The sequence below is a fragment of the Lissotriton vulgaris genome, unplaced genomic scaffold, assembly GCF_964263255.1.
Source record: "Lissotriton vulgaris unplaced genomic scaffold, aLisVul1.2 SCAFFOLD_1988, whole genome shotgun sequence".
NCBI classification, from domain to species: Eukaryota; Metazoa; Chordata; class Amphibia; order Caudata; family Salamandridae; genus Lissotriton; species Lissotriton vulgaris.
Window position 1 is genome coordinate 91,341 of NW_028255791.1, and position 26,353 is coordinate 117,693.

At 49.0% G+C, this 26,353-nt stretch overlaps 1 protein-coding gene across 1 annotated transcript in view; it reads right to left on the reverse strand.

Moving 5' to 3' along the window:
- The window catches only part of LOC147658894 (glomulin-like), a gene marked incomplete at its 3' end in the record, with an annotated part of 250,879 nt that overhangs the window by 88,200 nt on the left and 136,326 nt on the right, over window positions 1–26,353 (reverse strand). Inside the window, exon 7 of the mRNA XM_086952048.1 lies at window positions 18,389–18,635. Within this exon, the coding sequence (XP_086808174.1) occupies window positions 18,389–18,635 (247 nt within the window). The remainder of the gene's footprint in view (window positions 1–18,388; window positions 18,636–26,353) is intronic.

The following is a 26,353-nucleotide window of genomic DNA, read 5'->3' on the forward strand; positions in this document are numbered from 1 at the left end:
ATCCCAGCAGTCAACCATTTGGTCAAGTGTCCGCCCGCCCCCATGAGGTACTGCATAGTGATCAGCGTGTTGGTGGTGGGCTCCACCCCATCCCCTGCCCAATGGGTGCCTATGTAGTGTGCCAATTGTGCATGCTGCAGAAAGAGCGCCCTTGGCGCCTGGTGAAGCCTGGCGAATTCCTCATATGGCAATAGCCTGTTATCCGAGAAGAAATCCCCGATTTGTGTTATCCCCGCCTCCTGCCACACCCGTAGTCTTCTTTCCGTCATCGGACCCGTCCCCAGCGGGATGCCCAGCAGTGGTATCGAGGGTGCATAATTCGACCGCCCATTTGTATACCTGACCGCCCTCTTCCAGTACACGAGGGCCAGTTTGAGTAGGGGTGGAGTCGGCGCCGGTGCCTTGGCCCCTGGCAGTAACAGCCGATGTATGACCCCCCGGAGTCTGTCGTCCTCTGTCATGTTCAGTTCGTGCAAATTACGGCCAGCCAACCAATAAGCTAGCCATTGCAGTTGGCACGCACAGCTGTAAGCGAACAAATCAGGCACTCCCAAGCCGCCCCTATCCGTGGGTAGCTGCAGCCGGGTCATACTTATGCGTCTCCTGCCCTTCCCCCATATTAGGTCGAGCAATAAAGTGTTAAGTTTCTTAAAATAAGGCATAGGGATAGAGACTGGTAGATTCGTGAAGAAGTATAGGAGACGCGGCAGTACCACCATTTTTGATATAGCCACCCTCCCTGCCACCGATAGCGGTAAAGTAGTCCAGAACTGTACCCGAGCAGTAAGGTTGGTCAGTGCTCGCCCCAGGTTCCCGTCCAGCAGGTCCTGTGGTTGCCGGTATATCTGGAGACCCAAGTACTTGAATGTTACAGGCGCCACCTGGAAACAGTGCGGCGGAAACTGAACGTGTGTTCCCGCCACCGGGCTCCGAAAGCCAAACCCATACGACTTTGTCTCATTAATGGCGAGGCCCGATATCTCGCGGAAAGCCTCAAAGACCCGCGGCAGCGGTGTCACTGGGTTGTTTATGTCTCTGAGGAAGAGCAGTATGTCGTCGGCATACGCCGATATGACATGATGGGTATTGAGCCTAGTAATCCCCACCGCAGCCGCCATAGTTCGGACTTTCAGCATTAGGGGCTCCAGGGCGATTATAAACAGCAGTGGCGAGAGAGGGCACCCCTGCCTTGTGCCTCTCGCTATGTCTATCCGATCAGAGATGCAGTTGTTGGTCCGAACCCGTGCCGTAGGCTTCCGGTATAACAGAGATACCCAGTCTATAAATCCGGCGGGTAACCCAAATTTGGTCATGGCCGCGAACATGTAGTCCCATCTGAGTGTATCAAACGCCTGCCGTAGATCCAGCGAGATACAACCCTCGGTGACACTTCCCCCTGCGGTGGGAGACATGAGTTGGTGTAGCCTTCACAGATTTAGTGCTGTGCTCCTGTTCGGGACGAACCCGCATTGATCGGGGTGTACCATTTCTTGGATGTGTTGACACAGGCGCACCGCCAGTATCTTACTGAGTATTTTGGAGTCAGTGTTCAAAAGTGATAGTGGTCTGTAGTTGTCAGGTCTCAAAGCATCCCTACCCGGTTTCTGAAGGGAGACAATTAGGGCTTGCAGTGTCGTGTCGGGTAGGCCATCGCTCTTCAGTGCCTCGTTATACACCTCATGCAGGCGGGGGGCCAGCAGGTCTATGTATGTTAAGTAAAACTCCGCCGGGAGTCCATCTGACCCGGGTGCCTTGTTTCTAGGCAGAGCCCTGATCGCCATTCTAATTTCCGCTACCGCAATGGGTTTCGCCATCTCCTCGCCATGCGCCGCGCTCAGTTGAGGAACGCATACATCGGAGAAGAAGTCCTCCAACGCCGGTTCCGAGAGTGGAGGGTGCGGGCCGTACAATGCAGCGTAGTAACGCCGGAACGTCGCGTTGATTTCCCGCTGCCCTTGCACTAAGTCCCCTGAGGGACCCTGGATCTCCATGATAGGGGCAGCTGCCGGTGCGTCCCTGGTCAGGCGCGCCAACAGCGCACCCGCCCTGTCCGCCTGTGCGTGTTGTCGTGTGGTGTATTCCCTATAGTCGAGAACCCTCAACTCCTCTAGAAGTTCCGCATACCGTATATTAGCCTCCTGTAATTGTGTGAGGGCGCCGCCCGTGCCTGCGGCCTCGATTTCCAGTGCCGTTAAACCGCTCTCTATCTCTCGCAGACTCCTCAGTACCTGGTGTTTGATGCCTACCTTGGTGCCCATGGCCACCCCGCGAATGGTCGCCTTGAAAGCGTCCCACTCGACCTTCCTGGAGCTTGCTGAACCCGTGTTTTCCTTGAAGTAGTGTGCGGTAGCATCTGATAGGGTGGACTTAAAAATCGAGTCTTCGAGGAGGCCTGGGGACAGCCGCCATGTCGGTATCGGGGTAGGTATTCTTCCCCATGTCAGGGACAGTTCCACCGGATTGTGGTCCGAGAGCGTCTTCCCCATATGTCCTACCTGCACAATTGACGGCGTAAGTGTCTTGGAGCAAAAGATGCGATCTATCCTGGTGTGGAGGTTGTGTGGTGGGGAGTAGAATGTGTATTCCCTGTGTGATGTATGCAGTGCCCGCCATGAGTCAACTAGGTCCCACCCCTCAGCCCAACGTGCCAATGCCTCCGCCTGTTTTCTACTCTCAGCTGCGTGCAGAGGGGGGTGAGATCTGTCGAGCGTGAGGTCCAGTACCGCGTTGCAGTCTCCACCTATAATCCAATCATACTCCACCCAGTCCGTTGGTGCTCTACCCAATTCCACAAAGAACTGCGATTGCCCCACGTTCGGGGCATACAAGCAGCCAAGCACCACACACACACCATTCAGCAATCCCTTAGCAAGCACGTAGCGGCCTTCCCTGTCTATCTTAGAGTCAATGAGCTTAAACGGGACCGAGTTGATAATCCAAATGGCCGCCCCCCGGGAAAATGTAGAGTACTTAGTGGCGAGGAGCTGGCCCCTCCATTTCCGCAACATTTTGGCCCCCTCTGATTCATTCAGGTGCGTCTCCTGCAGGAATGCTATGTGTACCCTCCGCCTACGCAGTTGTGCCAGAACTCTGTGCCTTTTGTGTACTGAGCCCAGTCCCCGTACATTCCAAGTGCAGACCACATAATCATTAGGGGACGACATTACCCCGGATATCCTCAAAATGTTCCAAAACCATTGTCCATATCATCATTGACCACAAAATGGAAGTTTTTAGTGCCACGTTTGCAAACATCACCCCAACTCTTAGGTCCCCCTCTACAACCTCAGAGGACCAAACCGTAACACCCAACATGGGTATAGAAATCTTAGAACCGTGCCTAGGCTTGGAGGTGTGAGCCCAGTCAAACATTCACAACAAAGTACGTTCAAAAGTCTCGTAACCATTGTCCCCTAGGTTCAAAGGTGTCCCAGGTTCCTGGTCCCCCCCCCCCTTTTGTCAAATGAGAGCATCCGCTACTTTACCAGCCCGTCGCTGCAGGGGTTACGATCACATGTCTGCCGCCATCTGCGCAGTAATTTGGGGAAACAGCTGAATGCTTCCATCCGTGTCCGAGGCCGCTGTGTGGGAACTCGTCCGACTCTCCGATGGAGATCCGTTGTGCGCGTCATGTTCCGCCAGTGCGTTGGTTGTTAGTCGTGCTACCGCTGCCGAGCCGTCTTCTCCCTCCTCCTGGCCTGGATGTCCCACGTCGGCCCCCTCCGTGTCCGGGTGACTAGGGCGACCTTGAGACTCTGTCCGGCTGTCCGTCCTCTGTGTTTCCGGCACCTCCTGTTCTTCGTGTGAGGGGTGCATCGGGGTGAGTGTAACCTCCAGCCACTCCGAAGCCTCCTCCGGATTGTCGAAAAAGTAAGTTCTGTGGTTGTGAATGACTCTGAGGCGTGCCGGGTAGAACAGGGCATATTTTATATTTCGCTCCCTCAATGATTTCTTCACTCCCCAGAAAGAAGCTCTGGCCCTTTGCACTGCTTGCGTGAAGTCTGGGTAGATGGATACTGAGTGGTTCCCAAATTTTATGGGGCCCTTTTCCCTTGCGGCCTTCAGGATGGCGTCTCTGTCCTTAAAGTGGAGCAGGCGTGCTATCAAGGGGCGAGGGGGAGCCCCCGGCTTCGGTGGTCTGGGAGGGACTCTGTGTGCCCTTTCCACGCTGTACATCTGGGTGAGGTCCGCCGGGTCTGCTACGGTCTTTACCCATTCCTCCACAAAGCGGGTCGGATTTGTCCCCTCACTCCGTTCCGGCACGCCCAAGATGCGTACATTGTTGCGTCTCGAGCGCCCTTCCGCATCGTCAACTCTTTCCCTCAGGTGTTGCATTTGCTTCTCCAGATTTTCCAATCTCGTGGAGTGTTCCGTTTGTTGGGGTATCAAATCGGCAAGCGCAAGTTTCTGCTCCGACACTTTCTCCGCCAGCTTCTTATGATTGTCTTTAAGTAGCGACAGGCCGGTTGACATCGTATCCATTCGAATTTCGAGAGCCTCTCTGGATGCCCGGATCTCCGACAGTATGAGGTCCAACTTAGCCTCTTGGGAGGTAGTACCCGTGGGCGGAATCGCGTCGTCATTTGAGAATGCCAGCGGATCCTCCGATCCAGACGCCTGCGCGCCACCACGAGGGATTCTGTGCCGCCCCATCTTGCACCTCCACCACGTACACCGCGGGCGGTATGTCGTCGCCCTGTCTTCCTTCCCCTACTATTTCCGGTCTCTCACCGCCGGGCCGGGCCAGGTGTGGGTAGTGCCGTGTAATTGTGCACCTCAGGGGGTAGTCTGACGCCTCGGCCCACCGTGTGACCAGCGGCGCCAGGCACGCCAGTGGTCAGTCCAGGATCTCCGGCCCACCTCTCAGCCAAGCCAGGTGTAGTGTCGTGTCCTGAGTGGCGTGGAGCGCAAGGTGATAAGCCCTCCGAGTCAAGGGTGTCCAGGTCTCTGCAGGTCCGAGCCAGTCCGCAAATCTATCGCGTGGCTCCAGTAACTGACCGGCGATTAGCCCCCTTCAGCCCTGGGATGAGGTGTAACTGTTCCAGCGTTATTGATGCCTGAATGGGACTCCCGGTACCCTCAGGGATAGGCCACCATCGCTGCAGCCCATACGGCGCTATCACTGGAGCCGGCCGTGCAGGAAGCTGTCCCTCCGGTGCGTGGCAGACTGCGCACCCCAATATCCATTAGGCCGACATGCAGGCCCGCCTAGCAAGGATTGACCCGCCTCAGCAGCAGGCGCGTGACCCCCGCCAGTGGCTCCGGCTTTCTCCCTACTCGTGGGGGCTCGTTGTGCTCCTCCGGGCGTCAGACACTGCCTGTGCCGTGGTCCGCCGTCCCGCCCGATCCGGCCATCAACATCCCCGCTCACCTCGTACAGGCCTGTCTATCTCCTGGTCGTGGCCCTCTGCAGCGGATAGCTCCGTGGGTCAGGCGCCGGCCGTAATTCAAGCGCCGCGCGCCCCACCGTGCTCCGGGCTCAGACTCCCCTAGCCGCCGGCGGCTTCCCAGCACGTTCCGACCTCCTCCGGTCAATCCGCGGGTGTCGCTGTAGCAGTGTGACCGGTGGTGTTGCTCCGGTGTGGTCAGAGCCCCGGGGTCCACTCCGCCGTGCCCGGCGATTCCACACAGCCGTGCGCGCCGCACTTCCGGTCCGCCCGCCAGTCCACTGTGGGCCGCGGTCTCCTGGGCAGCAGTGGGCCTCTCTTCCTGCGTGCGACGTCCTCAGTCAGCAGCTCTCTACCAGGGTTCCCGGCGCCGTCAGCTAGGCCCCGGCAGCGCAGATCAGGTTCGGCGAGTATCAGGCGAGGGGGTTAGGGGCCAGATCCCACTATCATAGGATAATTGCCAGGATTATAGGGGAAGCTAGGACGGAGCTCTTCTAACTCACGTCCACCATGTTCGGCTGTTGGCCACGCCCCCCCCTGAGGTGTAGATGGTCTTGGTGTAGAAGGTAGAGGAATATTTGGCATAGTGTGAGGAATAGGAGAAGAGGGTGTGACTTTAGGTCGAGGAGAAGTAGGAGGAGTTGTATCTGTCCCCAGTGTTCTCTTTTTAGAAGGAAGAGGTTTGTCTTCTAACTGTTCATTCTTCCTCTTCTTCGTCACTACTTTGCCAGTTTGTGGATCTATAAACAAAATCTTTTGTTTGGGATCTGTTTGCTGCTCCTGTATCGGTACCGGAGCCTTTGGTTCCGAAAGGTGCCTTTGTTTTCGATCGTCAATGTTCGGTGTTTTCGGCACCGAGTGTTTGCTCGATTCCGATTTTTTCGGTGTCGAGTGAGTCTTCGACGTCGAATCATGTTTTTGTTTCGACATGGAGTGTTTCGATGCCGAGCTTTCCCTTGCATGAAGCTTCGGCGTCGAAGTCGATGTCGACCGCTTCTCGGATCCGACATGGTGGGAGACCGAGAGTTTCGGTTTCGTTGCCGGGCCCGAAGGCGGGGCGTCGGAAACTTTTTTCTGCGGTTTGACCGGGCTCGAAGGCGGGGTCGTTACCACACGGGGTCGGTTTTTTGGTAAGGGGACGTCGTCACTCACGGTTTGTTGCTCGTCGAGTTCTTCGACATCCGACTCTTCCCCTTCCGACCCCGACTGATCTTCATGATCATCTTCTTCATCGAGGTGCTGGTCTTCGAACAGCTCCGGGATCGCCTCCGACTGCATTCTGGAAACCTCGTGTCTTCGAGCTCGACGGTTTCTAATCGTCGACTTGGAGGAGAATGCTGCGCAGGCTTCGCAGTCCCTGGATTCGTGTTCAGGCGATAGGCAGAGGTTGCACACCTTGTGTAGGTCCTTGTGTGGGAACTTCGCACCACACGTTGGACATTTTTTAAATGGAGTCCTTTCCATGGACTCCGGGCTTGACCACGTCGAGAAAGGCCTCCTGTTCGTCGATGTAGATCAAAGTTTTTCTTCGATGTTGGAGTCGAAACGCGTCGGAATGGAAATTAAACCGCGTTCGATAACAATACCGTCGAATTGGAAAGGGAATACGTGCCGATAAGTCACTTCTTTCCGAAGTCGATCTGGAGCGTCTCAATCCTCATCCGAACCCGATGGCAGAAAAAAACAATCTAAGGATGGAGCCGATGCCCATGCGCACTACCAACCAAAGGAGGAGTCACCAAGCTACAAAAGACTCTCCAAGAGAAAAACAAAGTGCAATCATCCGAGCCCAACACCAGATGGCGATCTATTCATAATGTACCATCTGCAGCCCATATGCCTCGAAAAAATAATTATTTAAGAATAGGATGTGTACCATGATGCACAACATGACAAACAAGTCTTCTTTGGGGGGCGCTAGGTGGTGCACAAGCAAGACGGCTACACTAGCGTGAGGCTCCTGCAGCCCGGTGAACTTATCCTCACAATTATCCTGCCAATTGGAATTGTAGACGGTGTGTGAGGCTCTCGACTGCAGGATTTGGGCTAGCTGCCGACTTGAAGCAAGAATCAGGATATTTGAGTCGCCCCTGCTCCCGTTCTGGCGTGACAAACTCGCCCGGAGGAGAGGGCGGAGCTAAACATTGGCCCGATTCTGCCCCGGCGACTAGTGGAGGCCGTGGCTGCACACGCGGTATATGGGCCGTGTTGTGCGATTTGAACTGAGGAGGCGGATATTTCACCCCGAGACCCCACACGAGGATCACAACGTATAGTGGCTAGTGGCGGAAGCCTCTGTTCGCCGGGGACCGTGGAAGAACGGTGCTGTCTGCACAATCAAGGGAAGCGAAGGTGAGAGGGAACGCTTTCCCGCTGGCGAGCGAGCTGGGCCTTACGGCGGAGTGGAGTACGGACCCGCCGCTGTGCCAGAGCAGATTCTGCAATCGGAGAGGCGCTGCGGTGTGCGCAATGTCCCCGCTGCCTCCTGATTTGGATGTGCAGTGCCGCGGCCGGGCAGAGTCATCTTGTTGGTTCGGGAGCGTCGGGTGTTGCTGGCGTGGGCATCCGCTGTACTTGAGACCCTGACCTGCAGCACCCGGCCCGGTGGCTGCCTGCGGACCTACGCTGAGATACAGGGAAGAGGTGTGGAGTTTCTTCCACACGAATTTCTGTACTATTCACTTATTAAATCCTCCAGTCCTTCACACAAAAATCCCCCCCCCCCCTTCTTTTTCTTTTTAACCATAGTCGCAACTATATTCCGCCCATATCAGTCCTGACCTATTACCAGCACAAGACCAGTCGCTTTGGACTTTTTCCACAGGTGTGTTCACTAATCGGGGATAGTTTGGGTTTGTTATTATTAGATGAAACCCGGCGCTACGAGTGTGTTAAGCAGTATTATTCCTAGCTTTGTACGGTCGCTTAGTTGACCAATTTGCACAATGTCCAGTCCGAGTTCTGCCATTGTTACAAACATTATTAGAATTGTACCCATATGTATGAGCAGACTTTGGCACAAAATATATAACCACACCAAGCACTCGAATTCTTTCTATTTAGTCTAGTTATCTAGATTCAAAGTTGCAATATTTAGACAGCTTTGGGCATCACACCAGCATCGATGTCTCGGCATTGCCCTGAATGGTCACATTACGTGTTTGATACTCGCTAATTGTGTACTTTCTCCCCAATCTTTTATGGGACCTCGCTTGCTTCAGCGTGTCTGGACTTCCCTGGCCGTTGCATAGAAATATCTACAGACACCCTGACTGGGTTGGAATTATCACCAGTCGTGGGGTAAGCCTATGCTCTATCTTTCACAGTCCTCCTTATCGCTACTTTTAGCTGATTATGTTTTCAAGTAACCGAGTCACAACCAATTCTCAATTCTTTGTCCACCTCCGTAGGGATTATCCACCTTTTCCATTAGGATCTAGGTAGGTAGTCAGCATGCCTTTTTTGTGGTATGGAAATAAGAGATTTTCACCTTTTTTCTGTTCTTTCCTTTATAGCTGGGCATTGAAGTTATGAGTTAGCACTATCGGGTTACTCCTTTTGAAACGGGCTCTGTGGGTTTTCTCTGTACCCCTTTCCTCCTCACGCGTGGGGGCGGTAATTATCATTTATAAAAAAAAAATAGAAAAAATTATAAAGAATGAAGAGAATGACACCTTAACTGTGTTTCAATTATGTTTGAAAAATTTGTATCTTTACAATCAAAAAGTACTAATGTGTCCTTAAATTCAGTAGTAATCAGTATATTTTATAGTCTAAAAAATGTGTTTGATCGAAACCGTTTAAAGGCACACATTTCCTCATATTATGTCACTAATAATGTGCTTCTTCTAGACACTCACAATATGGGTCCCTTTCTCGTTCATTCACGGTCTTTTTTCTCTTAAGCATTCCTATCCAGGCAACTATCAGCTGGTACATGTATGGTACATGTCATTATGATTTTGAATAATTTGAATAATTTGTTTCCAAAACAATATAACTGGTATGTGGCTTTCACTCTACATCCATTGGATTAGAGTTGTATTTGACATTCTGGCTCAATTAGCCAGTTAAGTTTTTTTCTCTCTTTCTGTTTTTCCAGCCCTGAAGATTTGGAGTGTACTCCACTCCAATGAAACACGTGTCGGCTGGTGCAATAAACACAAGTGCAATATATATCGACTGCCCTTCCTCATTGTCTCTGAGAACACTAAAAAGATATCAACTGTTAATATTTATTGTGTGTGCACAGGTTTTGTCTCTCAGGGAAGACGTGTGTAATGCTGTAGGCGCACTTTGTCCCCCTGACTGACTATATGCTGATGTGCTCCGTGGAGTTGCACCAGGCTGTGATGGGGAGCCTCGGGCCACTATGCTGCTGAGCGAGATGCTGGGGAGGAGAGGCGGCAGCATTATCGCACTTGCCTTTCTTGTGGTTGGGGAGAGCTGTGACATAGTCCTGGGAAGACAGGAGCCAACAAGCTCTTGCAACAGTGATCTTCTTAGGACAGATCCATAAGCCTCCCCCCTGTGACGAACCGCATGCCTGCTGGAACTGGCCTTGTTTAGGTTTCCTGATACACGGCTGCGCTGCGGTGCTGAGAGGCGGCTGGGTTTGCTGCACGCTGGTGTGGTGGAATGACCCTGTAAATTTGGGACATTGCTATCTTTTGACCTTTGCCCCGGTGCTAACCTCTGGGTAGTGAAGACTGATTTATGATGGGCTGACAGGAGGGCCTACGACTTACCAGCTTGTGTGATTCTGAACTGCGTTAAGCTGGTGCTTTATAAGTGGTGATTTGCTGACGGTGCAGTGGGGGTCACACCGCTGGAGGGCGGGAAGAGAACACGCGGAGGGAACGCACACCCGAGTTTCACCCTTGTGGCATCATGGGCAAGCCGGATACCCGACAGCCGAAGCTGAACTTTAAAGCTGCGAAACGAGGTCCCAAGACCCCGCAGGATGACCAGGAACTTGACTGAAGAAATGATGCTCAGGGGATAGGGGGGGGGGGGCGCTACGCAGGCTGTTGACGTGCAGAGTATCCTTCCTGCAAGAGGTCCGACAAGGCTTTGCCACCATTGTGGACAAGGTGGATAGAATGTCGTCCCGTATGGACGCCATAGCACACAAGCTAGAAGGGCATGAGGATCGTTTAAAAGAAACGGAACAACGCATCTCAGAATCTGAGGACACGAATTCCAGACACACCACGCAACTTGCCCGCATGGATAACCTCCTGAAGATTATTGCAGCGAAGAACGAAGATTTAGAAACGCGCAGCAGGCACAATAATATACGTATTTTAGGAATACCTGAATCAGCCAACACAGGGGGGATGGAGGAATATGTTGAGAAAATGTTGTTGACCACTGTCGGAGCAGAAACCTTCTCCAGTCCATTCACTGTCTAACGATCTCACAGGTCCCTTGGGCCGCGGCCAGCAATACTCCACATCCAGAGACTTTTGAATTACAGAGACCGCAACTTGGCCCTACGTGCTACAAGAAGTAAAGAGACCCTGTCATATGACGGGACTCATTCTCCATTTATCCCGACTTTACACCCATGGTACAGAAAGAAAGGCGCAAGTTTATGGACGTCAAGAAAAAACTGCGAAAGGCACAAATTGACTATGCGTTATTATATCCGGCACGCCTTAGAGTTACGCACCAGGGCAATCAACGGTTTTTCACCAAGCCAGAGCAGGTGGAAGACTTTCTCAAGCATATGAGAAGAACGAATCGCTCGGAGGGTGGTACAACGGCTTCGCAGCAATCTTTATCAACAGGAGCAGAAGACGACTCGCAATGAGAGAATAATTGCTACTTATGGACACAATAATAGGGACTTGAGACACAATAATCGCTTAATAACAGGTCCTAACACAGGGGACACATATTTTGATTGAATGATGATCCAATATGAGCAATCTTTCCTGCACACCGGGCACCCTCTGCCCCCCAGGGCTAGGCTGTTCCACCTGCGACGGGCTCTTTGGGCGAGAGGTATCTGTGTTGCCTCCTAGACATGACCCCCAGAGGGAATGCCCCCGGGATTGTCCACTGCACACTGCTTGCAGGGACTGAAGTACTCTTCTTGCTTGAGTTGGGGTTGGGGTGGGGCGGGAGGGAGTACAGTACTGGCAAGTTGGGGCTGCTTCAGTGGGTGGGGGTGGGGGAGAGAGGGAATTGTTTTGCTCTATGTATGCTAATTTTACATCAGGCCGCCATCCTCTATAGTTCAGGGAGAGGAAAGGGCGGGTTAATAGTTGAACATCCTGAGCGAACTGAAGTATTACGCTGTAACACAGTGCATGGGTTGGACTGCATTTTTTGGATACCATGCGAGGTAATAGCAGATGTCCAGGAGCATGGCTGATGTAAATGCGGAGCAATTGAATGTTGTCACGTGGAACGGAAGGGGATTGGGAGATGCGAGGAAGAAACGCCAAATTCTATCATACTTGGATAGACACAGGACACACATAGCTATGCTACAGGAAACACACTTCACTCCCCAAAAGCCCAGTAACTTTGCGAGCAAATGGGCGGCACATAGAATCTTTTCCTCTTATTCCTTCGATTTGAGGGGTACAGCGATACTTATTAGGAAGCAAGTACCCTTCCACCTAGTGAGGGACACTTGGGACTCGCAGGGTCGTTACTGTCTGGCATGGGGACGGCTGGGATTGACCTCTGTCACTCTGGCCTGTTGCTATGGGCCTAATGTGGATGACCCGCACTTCTACACCACACAGTGGGGCAAGATATTTGATGTAGGCTCCAATCACATTTTTTGGGGTGGTGATTTTAATGTTACGCTCAACCCCGGCCTGGACAGATCGAACACTGCCCCTCATCACTACACCAAGGCACGCACAACCCTCTGTGACACCATTACCACTTATCACCTGATCGATGCCTGGAGACACACCCACCCGCACGCACAGGAAGGAACGTATTACACGGCACAAGCCACTTCCTGGGCGAGATTGGACTATTGGTTGGCGTCCCACGGGCTAGGCCCTGCAACCCGAGTGCAACACCTGGCCAGAACGTATTCGGACCATGCCCCGGTAAAGCTCACGCTGCCTCTTCGGACTTTGGCGTACCATCTGGCGACTACACACCTCCATTTTGCTAGACATGGTTTTTCAAGAAGAGCTGCGTGAGGAAGTGCAGGACATTTTTGCACGCAATAAAGGGTCGGTGGACAGCGTAGAAATCATTTGCAGGGGGTGGTCTATCGGGACACAGCCAACATCCTTAGTGCATTTACACACCATTATAATCACCTTTACAGCAGAAATAGGAGGGATGATTTAGACCTAGAGGGCTATCTCGGAGATGTTGAGCTAGGATGGCTACGCGATGTGCAACGGAAATTCTTGTGTGCTCCATTTGAGCTGGACGAGGTCAGGGATACCATTTTGAGCATGCAATCAGGGAAGGCCACAGGAACGGACGGCATCCCTATGGAGTTCTACAAAACGTATATCGACCTCATGGCTCCTATTTTACGTGAAGTGTATGAAGAATCGCTGGAGGTGGGTTGCCTCCCTGCATCCATGAGGGAGGCTCTTATAATTTCACTATTGAAACCAGGGAAATCGCCCCAGCGGTGTGACTCCTATAGGCCTCTCTCTCTGCTTAATTGTGACGCCAAAATACTGGCCAAACTAGTTGCCACCTGCTTGAGCCTGTTGATGGAAAATGTGATCCTTCCTGATCAGTCAGGCTTTGTGCCCGGAAGAGCCACATCCCACAACTTGAGGACACTCTTTGCTGTCCTTAATAATGTTTCGCCCGACTGCCCCTGGCTGCTGTCTTTTTAGATGCCACCAAGGCTTTTGATTCAATCGAGTGGGATTACATCTTTGGGGTAATGCTGCGTATGAGGTTCCCACCTCTCTTTCTTTCATGGATGAGACTATTATATCACGTACCTGTGGCTAAGGTGCTCATTAATGGTCACACATCCCAAACATTCACAATCACTAGGGGCGCCCCTTTCCCCCCTGCTTTTTGCAATTGCAGTAGAGCCGTGCGGCAGCACCACAATGATAAAGCTTTGCGGTGTAATATGCAACAATTACTCATATCCCTCTACGCAGACGATATCACCCTATATATTGGGAACCTGCAGGAAAACTTGAATCCGTTCCTCCAGGAGTTTATAGTCTTTGGGAAACTATCAGGGATCCAAATCAATTAGGGGAAGTCTTGTATTTTCCTGTTGACGGCATCAACAGTTTGCTTTCCATTGGATTACCCCTTAGAGTGGTGTGACGAAGAGCTGCTTTACTTGGGGATACATGTCACCAGGGATAGGGAGAACTCATGCGTTTGAACTATGGCACTGCCATGACCCGCATAGCGGATTGTGTTACCCGCTGGATTGCTCTGCCTCTGTCCATGGCGGGTCGAGTGTCCTTAATTAAAATGGTGGTCCTTCCTCAGTTGCTTTATCTATTTATAAACGTTCCGTACTACCCTGGGAGGTGCTTCTTTGAGACACTCAGGTCGGAGTTGACGCGTCTTGTATGGGGGGGCAAACAGACGAGATTGCAATGGAACATTCTTATTAGACCATACTCACAGGGAGGGTTCAGTATACCAAATTTCGAGCTCTACTACACTAACGCACAAGCTCATTATGCATGGTTCTGGGTGGAACAGCTGAGGTACATGCCGCAGGTTGCGGCCGAGCATTGGCTCGTGCCCCCATTCCAATAGATGGAGTGATTTATGACACTATAAACCCTAAGGATAAGATTCTGACCACCATTACGTGCACGATAACAGCATGGCAGCGCATAGGTCGCATATTAAATGTCCCCATGCTATATGCTCCATCCTTACCCTTCACGTATCACCAGAGCATGCCTCTTCTCCAGGAAGGGCTATTTCACAAGTTCAGACAACGCACAAAATTTCGTACATGGGGGGACCTATACCAGGTTCCGACCTGCTGAATATATGTTGCAGGGTATGCAACAAACCCCACTAGACATTTTCCTGTACATCCGGCTTAGACAGGGGATCCAATCTCTTACCCCAAACTTCCCAGAGGAGCCACAGGAACTAGCCCCACTACAACTGATGCTTAAAAATTCAACGGCTAAGCGCCTTGTCTCCCGGATATATCAGACGGTACACACGCAGAGGGAACTGCCAGCTCCAACATCCCGCTCACGATAGGGTGAGGAATTGGGCTTCACCCTAGCAGATGACCAGTGGGAATACTGTTGCTTGCTGACAGAGTGTGTCAGCAGCAGCATGCTTCGTAAGATACATTATAAGTACCTGCACAAACTATATTACACACCATCCAAATTGCATAGGTACCACTTGAGAGACTCGGGACAGATGTGAAAGGTGCCAAGCTCCTGCAGCAGATTTTCTGCACTTGGCTTGGGAGTGCCCAGGTGTGAACGAATATTGGACGCAAGTGTAGGAGAGTAGGGTCTGCAATCCTATGATCACCCAGATTTTTTGCTTTTGTTTCACTGGTTTACGACTTTTCCTGGCTGTGGGCCTGCCAATCAGACCCACAGCCTAGCTGTTCTCTCGCTAAATTGACATGTGTACCTTAGGTGCATTACCCAATTGGAACTGGGCCACCTTGTCAGACCCTGTAACTCAGGGCATCGGTGTACCCAGGGCCTACCAGGAGCTGAAGCATGTATTATGCCACCCCTGGATGGCCATCTAAATCTGACACAACTGGCTGCACGACAGCTGGGGCAAGGTGGCGTACTCGCCCTTTGCTTTAGATATAGTATACCTATATCTAACCCTAAAATGGACACCCGAATTCCTATCAGTCACTCCTATGGCAGGCCTTGACAACCCTGAAGGCAGAGTGCGTGGAATCGTGTGAATTGGGCTCTGGCATGAGCCGAGCCCGGTTGCAGCTTGCGGAACCAAGACCCAATGGCTGTTCCATGATAACGCGTACCATATCGCTAACTTCGGTATCGCGTTATCAAGACATGTCGAGTAAGGTGTCATACGAATCGGGATACTGACCCCTCACCAATGCTGGCGACGGGGTTAGCATTCCGCCCTTCTAAAGGGACACGACATGTACGTAACTGTGAACCCCGGTTAAAGTTAACTGAAGCCTCAGCTCCACAAAATGGACGCTGCCACCACAGACACGAGTCTGACCTCCTGCTGCTGGGAGTCCTTCCAGCGAGGAGAGCTTGGACAAAGGGTTTCCTGTCCGGGGCGGTGCTCGCACCATCCCAGACAGGGATTTGTGTATCCTGGGTAGGCAGGGCTTTACAGGAAGGTGACTGCGGAGTGGCACCCCGGTGCTCACTACGCATTTGCCGGCTAGAACCAGTTCCAGGGGCACCCCAGCCCCTGACCTGGGGAAAGTCCGGCATGGGAGAGGGGTGTAACCACCCCCCTTCCTGGTCCCACCCCTAGGGCAGGACCTAGTCACGTACCCACCCCTTTCTTTAGGATAAAGGCAGGAGCGGGGACCCTTCCAAATTAGATCATCTTTGAATCAAGAATACTTTCTACGAAAGGAACTCTCGACTCTTCTCAAGATTTCTCCCTTGTGGCTAAGGAGTAGTCACCCTGCATCCGCAGGCACCATCTAAGAACTCTGCGGTTTGCTGCACGTCCTTCCTCAGGAATCCGACTGCCCAGCTCGACGAGAACCGGCTTCCCTGGCACCTCTGACCTCTACCCACATTGTCAGCTCAGCTGAGATCCGTGGGTGGGACGAGACCTCGAGGACCGGCCATCTTCAAAACCTGCACGATTTCTTAACCAGCACGACCGCCAAGGGATCCTCTGGTGAGTGCTCTGGGGTCCGAGAAGCCCCGACCCTGAGCAGCTCCAGCATCGAAGTTCAGCCTCCCTGCACCTCACGATCTGCGTGGGGCCCTTCTGCTCTTTGCTGCTCCTCACGTTGTCTGGTTACTAGCCGCTGGCTTGTGGCCTTCTCGACGACGCCCGACAACCAACGCTGCTGGTCTGGTTGCTCCAGACTGGCCTTTGCTTCCTTCTGAAAGAGGAGCACCCCGGACCCTCCTGGTCCACTCAAGACGCCATTTTAGGTCCACCACGTGGCCCTGAATTTGCCAAGGCTTGTTGCCCCAATCCTGGGCCCAGCGACGCCGACAGCATCAATCTTCGTGGGACAGCTCGCACCTCCATCCTGGCCGCCGACAACGCCTCCTGGTCCGTGAGACTGCAGAGCCTAGCGTCGCCCACTCACCTAGTCGAGGTGACGATCATCCGGTGCCCTCCTGGTACCCTCTGACTACTGGCTAGTAGTTACGAACTTGGTCCCCTCTGCTTTCAGGTGTCATCCATCTCTGATCCAGGCTTGGATCTCTACGAACTATCTCCACTGGTCACCGGCCAGCAACTCCTTCCTTCCGGCTCCTGGTTCATCAGCGAGGACTCCCGACGTCTGTAAAGACTTGTGCAGCCGCAGCCCTTGGGCTAGGTAACTTCGGCATTTCGGTGCCCGCATAGCCTCATTATTTAAGGGTCCCGAGTCCCTATCGCTTCCGACTTGCCTTATCGGGTTCGCCCGAGACCACTAAACTTTCCGTGCCCTCGGGCACTTGTATTGATTGTGCACTTGAAGTATTTTCTTAAGAGTTTTGTTGTGTGCTTAGTACCCTGTCCTCATAAAGAGTACAGGGCGGTTGTGATTCTAATAAATACACTGTTTATTTTCATAACACTTGTGTGGTGTCCTTTCACTTGGTGTTCAAGGGGTATGTGATGGTATAACAGCTGGCTTAATGCGCCCTCTAGAGTTTAGCCCGAAGACTGCTCGTATCCACGCTACTAGGATAGCTGGTCTAAGGTTGACTTACAACCAATCACCATAAGGGTCGTTTGGACTGATGCATAGTGATCACTAGAATAGTGAGCACTGCATATCAGGCCAACTTCTCACAGCAAGTCTTTGACGCTCTGACACTAATGACAAATACGTGCATAGAGCCCTCACCATTGATGGCCTTACTCAGCTACGTCAAACCATTGCAGGCAATACACCACAAATATGTCGCCCTTGCACTACTGATGGCTAAAAGAAGAGTGGCCTGTCGATGGGGCACAGGGCGTGCACCCAAATTCAAGGACTGGATTACCGACATGGTGACATGCCAGAAAAGGCTCACCACATACGCTGAGATGTTACCTTGTGCCTCTAGGTCCAGAGATATCTGGGCCCCCTTGACATGCTACCTACTGGCCCACCCACAGGAGACATCAGCACCCGATACAGTGAGAGGCACACATTAGCAGAGTAGAAGCACGCGCGATGGGTGTGGAGATATTTCTCTTGACATAAAAGAGATGCCAATAGGGATCCAAGTAATATGTTACCCAATATGAATTGTATCAGCAACTGTACAACTAATGGAAATAATAGGAACTGCAGCAATGTGTTTTTTTGTTTTATAATTGCAAATGTTGTATGCTCTACCAATGCATTTCTGTTTGATGCGCGATAATCCACTGACAGCGTGATGTATTTGGATATGTAACATAAGTAAGACTGATGATGTATGAGCCAAAAGTGCAAGAAAGCCAATAATGTACTGTATATTGTCAGTATTGATGCTCCGGATGTTCTTTGCTTAATTGAAAACAACAAAAAGAAGGTTAATTAAAAAAACTCTTCTTTCCCAACAAAAAGGAAAATAAATCATGAAAACAAAGTGAGAATTTTCCATTATAGGCACTGTTGTCTACACTAACGTAAAAACACCCTCCAGAATGCCTAAAGTGGCAATGGGCTTGCAATGAATGAATGTACAACATCCAGTAGGTCAATTTTATATCACAAGAAAAATGCATATACTATTTCAAATTCTAATTGATGAACTGTAATATTTCTCGCAAAAACAATCATATTCAAATAGGTGGTTGTTTTGCCCCACTCAACAAGAATGGAAAATAATGGCACGTGAATCGCCATGCTAAGTGATTTTAACAGAAGTCGGTAGACTCACAATTTTCGCAACTCTGCTTTCAGTTCTTCGCTGCCACATCCAGTGGACACTTTGGCTTGGTTCAGAACTTCATCAACAAAAGGCTTAGCAAATTTCACCAAGACGTTACTGCAAAGACAGAGGCCATGCTTGTCCTCTTTCATTTGGTCTTTGGTGTAGGGCACTGGCAGACTGGAAAGTTGATTCACAAGAGTAGAGAGAGAAAGTCCGACTGAATACGCTTTCTTGTCACCGAGTTTCAGCAGCACTGGAAAAAAGAGCACATTAGAAGTAAGGCTTTCCAAACCGCTACATCTCATTTAATGTTTAATGTTAATCAATATAGCAAAATCTACATTACTGGGTGATCAAACATTACTTAACATTCAATGACATTGTTAATGTTTTCAAGTTCATAAACTACAATCTAAATCACAATCCAAGTAGCAAATGTAAACCAAATCAATAAAAGTACTTGTCTTCAACAGAAAAACAAAGTTAACATTTTCAGGTACACATTACACGTTTACCAGAAATATGATTCTGCAAACATAAAAAGAAAAAATATTTTAAGTTCAAAATTCAATTCAAATTGACTTTATTTCGGATATATTGCAATCCATAAAAGCACAAAATCATTACACATTTCATAATAAAAACACCATAACATTTACAAAGTCAATCATAATTCATACATCATACACTTTTCTTAAAAGAGTGAGTAGACAAAATCAGTACCACAGATAAAGTGCAAATAGTCCCACGTACATCAAAGTGCATTAGTGCGTTGGACTTCCGCTAATTTATAATTACTCATCTAAACATTTTCTTAATCTCACAGTTAGTTTTAAAAATTCTAGCACCTGGAGGACACTGTTTATATAGCGTGTTTATATAGCGCTAGAATCACTCCCGGGGGAGTATCTCCGTGCTTCGACCGCTGCGAAACCCTTCCTGGCTTCCCTGAGAGATGGTCCCTTAATGGGTATCTCCAGGGTGAGACCAGGCATCCCCGGCGGTCTGGTGGGGCCGTTAGTGAAGATGAGGCAAGCTAATGCCCAGAGTTGCCGAGTGTGATCGCTGATCAGAGTGGGCACCGAGGCGAGAGAATTATCGAGTCCGCTGACCCTGGTCCAGAAACCTGCCGCGCCGGGAATCGAACCCTGGTCCCGGGCCGTCCTCTGCTCTCGGGTCTGCCGCCTCTAACCAGTGAGCCACACTACCTCACATACCCCGTGTCAGTGTGCAAAAGCTGTAAATACATAAGGGCAGGTCTAATTTGATTAAAATTTAATCTCTTTAAAAGAGTGACAAGATACCGCCTACGGGGGTATTCATAAAATCTACATAAAAATATAAAATGCAGCATATCCTGTGGAGACTTCCCGTCGCAGCCACAGGGAGCTGCAGTTTTCTTAAAAATGTCCAACTTTGGTCTGATTAAAAGATGATGGAAAATGTTAAACCTGAACCGGGTCAGCAAGAATTTTTCATGGGAGGTAAAGGAGCATGTTAGGTACAGTTCCATGGTATCACAAGTTCTTAACATGATATACTTCCTAACATTAGGTTTCAAGAGCTCAACTTCTTCTCTTAGGGCACTGCGATCCATGTAAAAGGCCCTCTTAATTGCTGCAACATCACCCTTAACTATTTCACTCGGGTTTTCAAACAAGTTCAGGCGTCCAAGCTTCAGAAATTGGAATTCAAGTATTTAAGCCATGGTACACACATTGCATGATCAAGCGATACAAGATCTTCCACTATCTGGTGGGTTAAAGGAATTTCCTGATTTAACCATAATTTTACCCAGCATAACAGTGGTCTTAATCCAACAATGTCGGATAAGTGCTGGCTTCCCAGCTCTTCATGTACCACTAAATTCGATGTACTTACTGGGACACAAAGCAAACGCTTTAAGAAGTTATTTTCAGCTATCTGTAGTTGTTCGCCGTTTGCATAGCCCCATATTTCGCTGCCATAGACTGCGGTGGCTATTGATTTAGCATTGTATAATTTCATCATGGCCACATTTGGCTTTTTTCCCAATTTAGTGGCAAAGTTAAAAATGGAGGCATTTACTCTGGTCATTTCCCCCTTCTTCCTTGCCACATGTGGAGCCCAACTAAGCTTTGTATCAAATGAGACACCAAGATATGAGAACGTATGGGTGATGGGGATCAGGACATCATTTAGTTTAAAAATGAACTTTTTTGATTGACGGCCAACATGCATTATATAGGATTTAGAATTATTGACCTTAAGGTCCCTATCAGTCATGAAGTTATTAAAAACATTCAAGAGTGCCTGGAGACCCTTTTCTGTTCTTGAAATTAAAACCGCATCGTCTGCGTATAAAAGTAAAGGAATACCCCTCGTACCAACTCTAGGACAATCTGATTTTACCTCCTGGAGTACGGCATCTAAATCATTTATATAAAAATTAAAAAGAAATGGGGCCAAGATACAGCCCTGACGAACTCCTTTATTGATACTAAAATTTCCTGTGGTTTCCCCGTTCGATGAGAACCTCACATTGGCTCTTGTGTCATTGTGCAAATCCGCTAGGAAATCCACAATCCCCCTATCAACACCTTTATCCCTCATGGTCTGCCACAGCCTCCCCCTGTTAACACAGTCGAAGGCTGAGGGCAGATCCATGAAGGCAAGGTGAACTGCTCCCTTCTGTACAACAGTGTATTTATTCAGAATAACAAACAGGTTGAGACACTGGGTTATGGTAGAGCGGTCTTCACAGAAGCCCTATTGGGAAGTAGACATAATATTATTTTCAATTGACCAGCTTGTTAACACCATCGCTGCTAGTGATATTTTCCTCCTGTGCTGGAATTTTCAAAAGTCCATTGATCATGACGAGCTGGGCTCGTCATCAGCCTGGTAGGAGGCTACTTCATGACGAGCCCAGCTCGTCATGAGCCTGGAAGGGGTTAAACGTTGAAGTAGGACTCTCCCCATGATCTTAACTATTGAATCTATTAAGGATATTGGTCGGTAGCAGAGAGCACTTCCCCTATCTCCCTTCTTGAAGACAGGGACTATAGTTGACAATCCCCAAGTTCCCGGACAACCCACTATAGTTGCAGCATTAAATACAACCACCAGAATGGGTGCCCAGAAAGCTGGATCAGATTTGTAAAGATCCGGTGGTATTCCGTCAGGTCCCGGGGCTTTATTTGCAGTAAGACCCATTATGGCAGCCAAGACCTCACTTTTCTCAAATGTAATACCGCCACCCCTGTCAGGGGGGGCGACATCCATGGTTCCAGGATCCTCAGAGTAATACAGGTTTTTAAAGTGACATTCCCAATCCTCTTTGGTTATGCAACAGACAAGTCCATCTCCTGGGTCCTCAGCCAAAAAAGGTTTTTTAACCAGTGCCCAGAACTTGGTGCTGCTATTCAGAGTGGAGGGATCAAGTAATTCCTCCCAGGCCTCTTTTCTTAGGAATTCCTTGCGAGAGGCAGTGATAGCCTTATATTCCTTTCTGCATAATTTTACGTTCTCCTAATTCCTCGGGGTAGCTGACAAAGCAAGCCTCAGTTTGCGAGCAGCTTTAGTACAATCATGGCTGAACCACCTCGGACCTATTTTCACCTGGTTTTTATTAGGGACAGATAATAGCTCTGACACCTTCTCCGATATATTTTGATAAGCCGCTAGAACCTGCCTAGGATCACCCCCCTCAATGGTACAGTCTTTGATATCCTCTGCACACCTTTCAGCAATATTTTTGTAGAGAATATCCGCAGAGACCATTGACCATTTTAACCACCTCCTTCCATCTGTTGTTCCCAGCCTGCCTTGACTATTAGTCTTATTTCCCTTTTTTACCCAGGGACATTTTAGGCAGATTGTTAGAGGGTTATGGTCACTAAATTCGCTTGAGACAAGGCAAAAAGAGTCTAAGAAAGTCATTACACAATTCCCCCACCTTAGTATGCTCCATGTGGAGACAACCCGCACGTTCGCAAAACATTTCTGGTAAACATTTATTCAATGGATCTACGCAAGGATGCACATTAAAATCCCCCATAATCATGAGGTTATGGCCCAGATCTTTCATAAAACTAGAGACAAAAGAATTTAATATAAGAATTTGATTCCTGCCTGCACTATCTTGAGTAGCATTATAAAAATTCACCATGCCAACATGGCAATTACCTCCAGATAAAGCTAAGCCCATTACACCTGTATGCTGTGATTCAATTCTTCGTACTTCACAGGGTATTAATATGGAAACAAAAATTACAAGACCCCCCTTAGGCCTACCCCTTATTGATGGCAAAGCTGGCACATAGAAGGCCGTATACCCTTCCAAAAAGAAGTTACATCCCACCTCCCAAGTTTCTTGTAGGCAGATGATCGTAATTTGCTTAATATAGGTCACCCAGTTTTCATCAGACATTTTGGCAGCGAGGCCTGCAATATTCCATGAAACAACATGGCATCCTGACGTTATACCCACCGGGTTTTCTGAGTTTATAGATTCACCTGTAGCCACAGTATCCTGAGCCGCAGGTTCCACCTGTCAATCACACAGCTCAAGACCGGATAAGACTTCGTACCTGTTCTGTGTGTTGACATTCGACCCATATTGATAGCGTCCCACACTAGTATTCCTGTTGTAAATTTCGTTCGGTCCACCCGACCCACAGGGATTAGTGATGTTATAGATGAATTGAGTGTCCTGAACTGGAGTATAAGGTTCAAACACCCGCCTGGTTAAACTCTGTTGGGGTGTGGGTTTGCACAAATGTGCATAAAAGTATCCCAGTGGGCGCACACAGATACTATTCTCATTGTATACCAATGTGGAAGCTCTCAGAAGGACAGTTGCCACATGCTGGGGGTGTTTAAAATTTATAACTATACAATCCCCAGAACCTATCTTTTTGGAAGGTCCCACCCAATTTACACGCCTTACTGCCATTATCTGGTCAGAATATGAAATGGGAAAGCCACAATTTTTGTTAAGCCACGCCACTGCCTTGTTTTTCAAAGAGGTGTGGGATTCATCATAAGGGGATGCGGGATGGGTACCACAAGGGGGAACATTGGTCAATACTGCCACAAACGGTGCACAATCTGGTGGTAAGTTTAGATAGCGATTATACTTCGGGGGTCTAGGGGCTCTGCTACTTTGGTGGGCTATAGTCGGTTGTAGCTGGGAAGCAGTTACCACAGGGGCGTCCAATCGGTTAGGTGTTTCAGACCCCATGGCAACTGCTGCAACAGTATTCCCCTCCCCTAATACCACAGATCATTAGCTTTCACAGCTTCTTTCCCTTTTCCCCGCAGAGTGTACATTACCAATAGATGTTGCAATCTGCTGTGTCGATAACAGACCACCCAGCCTCGCCACTTCCTTCACCAGGTTTTCAATCTTATTGGTTAATGGTTTAATGAGCTCCTCTATCTTCGCTGTTAAAGAGACTTCTAGATTTTTTATCAGTGAAGCAAGCAGATCAGAGTTTAAATTAACACCATTACCATTAGTGCCAGTAAATACAAAAGGGGTTATAGCAGGACTATTAAGTGCCTTGCCGTCCTTTTTTTTAGCCTTAGTGTTATTGTGCTTCCCCGCCTCTTTTTGAGGTACTGTCCTGCAAGTTCTCAGGGGCCTAGTTTCAGGCTGGGTCTCATTCAGCACACCCGTATCTTCGCTTAACCGGGCCAGTGAGTCTGAATGGACCTCGACACTCACTACAATGGGCAATGGAGGATCTACAGAAATAACATCACTCGTGTTAGCCTCAATGTCTTGGGTCAGAGTAATTGGGGATTTTTCTGATAGTTCCACTGTCATAGTGTCCTTCCCCAAAGAGGCACGTCTATCATTGTTTATCTGATTTACTTTCTTAACCAGATAATTATCCATAGAGGCGGGACCCACCACCACCTTATCCGTTTTGGATTTAGACATTATAAACAGTGTTGGTAGAAAACTTACACACTAATACCCTCTGGTCTACACACTCACAAGAAAAGTCAAAAGATATGACAATAAGGTCTTACGTGCTCGCAGCACGCTGGAGGTCCGAAGAAAACGATGTAAAGTCCCTGGCCCAGTCCAGTCTCCTCAGGCCTCTGAGGGCCACAGAGGGCCCGAACTTGTCCCGGGCTTCTCCCGGGCGCGCCCGCGCGCGTCCCGCGGGACGAGGGGGCGTGCTCTCCTTTATGCGCCTCCCGGCGCTTCCGGACTGCGAGTGTGGCGGCGGCGGCGTCCTTGCCGCAAAGGGGCTGCTGGGGGATGTAGTTTCAAGTGTCCCCTGGCGGAGCCATGCCCGGCCAGGAGCACCCACAGCAACAATGGCGGAGCCAAGCCCGGCCAGGAGCACCCACAGCAAGAGTCCAACAATGGCGGAGCCAAGCCCGGCCGAAAACAAACAACGGAGCAGAGCCCGGCCGTGGGCAGCAACAGGTAGTCAGCTACGCCTCCCCAATATTTTAAGTTAATGAAGCTAAAAAAAACATGTCTACTACAAGCTCCAGACACTGGAATAAAAACGTATATATTAGAAATTAATCAGCTAAACTACGTTAGGTAATTCTTGCTAATTGTGAACAGTCAATCATAAAATGGAGGCACAAAAACAGTGTAACTAATGGAAAAAATTACAGTTCAAACTTGGGGAAATTAAGATAGCAAATTGCATTTATTTGCAATAAGGGCATGGTATGCCATCCCGCTGTAATCAACTGCCTCTTTCTGGTGCCGCTGTGATCAACTGTCCCTTTATGGCAGTCGCAAACAGCTAATTTTTTTTTTGTAAACAAAATGATCTCTTGAGTCTAGTGGACATTTCAAGTGCACTGAGTGGTGTAGATCAGTGGCTATCGCCTCAATTTAGCTCACCAGAAAATATTAAATCCAGATGGTGGGTTGAGTTAACTGGGAGAGAGGCCATGACAACTCAGATTCGATTCTGAGAGCGAGCCTGCGCAAAGGACACTTCTTTTGCAAGAAGACCTCTACCCCCCACTGGAGTTCACTGTTAATGAGATCTATTTAATATGCTCAGCACATAAAAAACTAAAAGAGTGGATATTGGTTTTATCAGAGTTTATGATCACAAAGAAAATGTTTCAAGCTTGGCAACAAATGTCAACAAGTTGACTCATAGGATTGAGCATATTTATTATGCTCTCTTCTGTATATGCTTAAAGCTTGACTTCATCTCCAGCTATTCTATCTCTCTGAAATAATGCTTCAAAATAAATCACTGCAAAAGTAGATCTAATATCTCCTATGACAGATATTTGATGCTACCCATTCTACATGCAATTGTGACAAAGGTTCATTATAGGGATTCAGGAACTATATCAGGACAGAAGGGAGCATGCTATAGCAGAATTTTAAGACCTCTATTACATATTTACATAACTACTTTATGGTTATTCTTAATTTAGACATTTTTAAAGTAACTGTAAGAATTAGGATAGAAATATTCACTTCTCCCTGTGTTTGAGCAGAAATGTAGTCCAATTAGTTCTTTCAAGTAATTGTTATTATACATAGTTGTTATTTGGCAAAATTGAAAATCACATAAATAAAAAAAAAAGTAGTTAAACCTTTTCCTTAACGGTTACAGAAATTCAACAATGTGACAACCTGGAATGAACTGCTTCTTGCTCATACCCACTTGAGATCAAGATTGAAGAGCCACACTGGGTTGGATTCAGAAAGGTAAGGAGATACTTGGGAACGATGACAATTGCCAGTTTTATAGTGCAATAGTGCAGTCTCATGATTATATCAATTCATTGACATTTGAGAGTATTGAGAAACTCGGATTGAAATTCCAATTTCAGAATCTTTCCAGTTCTACAGACTACGTTCAGAAAAGTCACCCATGTTATTTACTAGCTTTCCATTAATCTGTCCTCATATTAGATATTGAAAATCTTTTTGATAATAGCTGGTATATAGGCAGCAAAAGAAGTTCATCTTTTATGCACAATAGT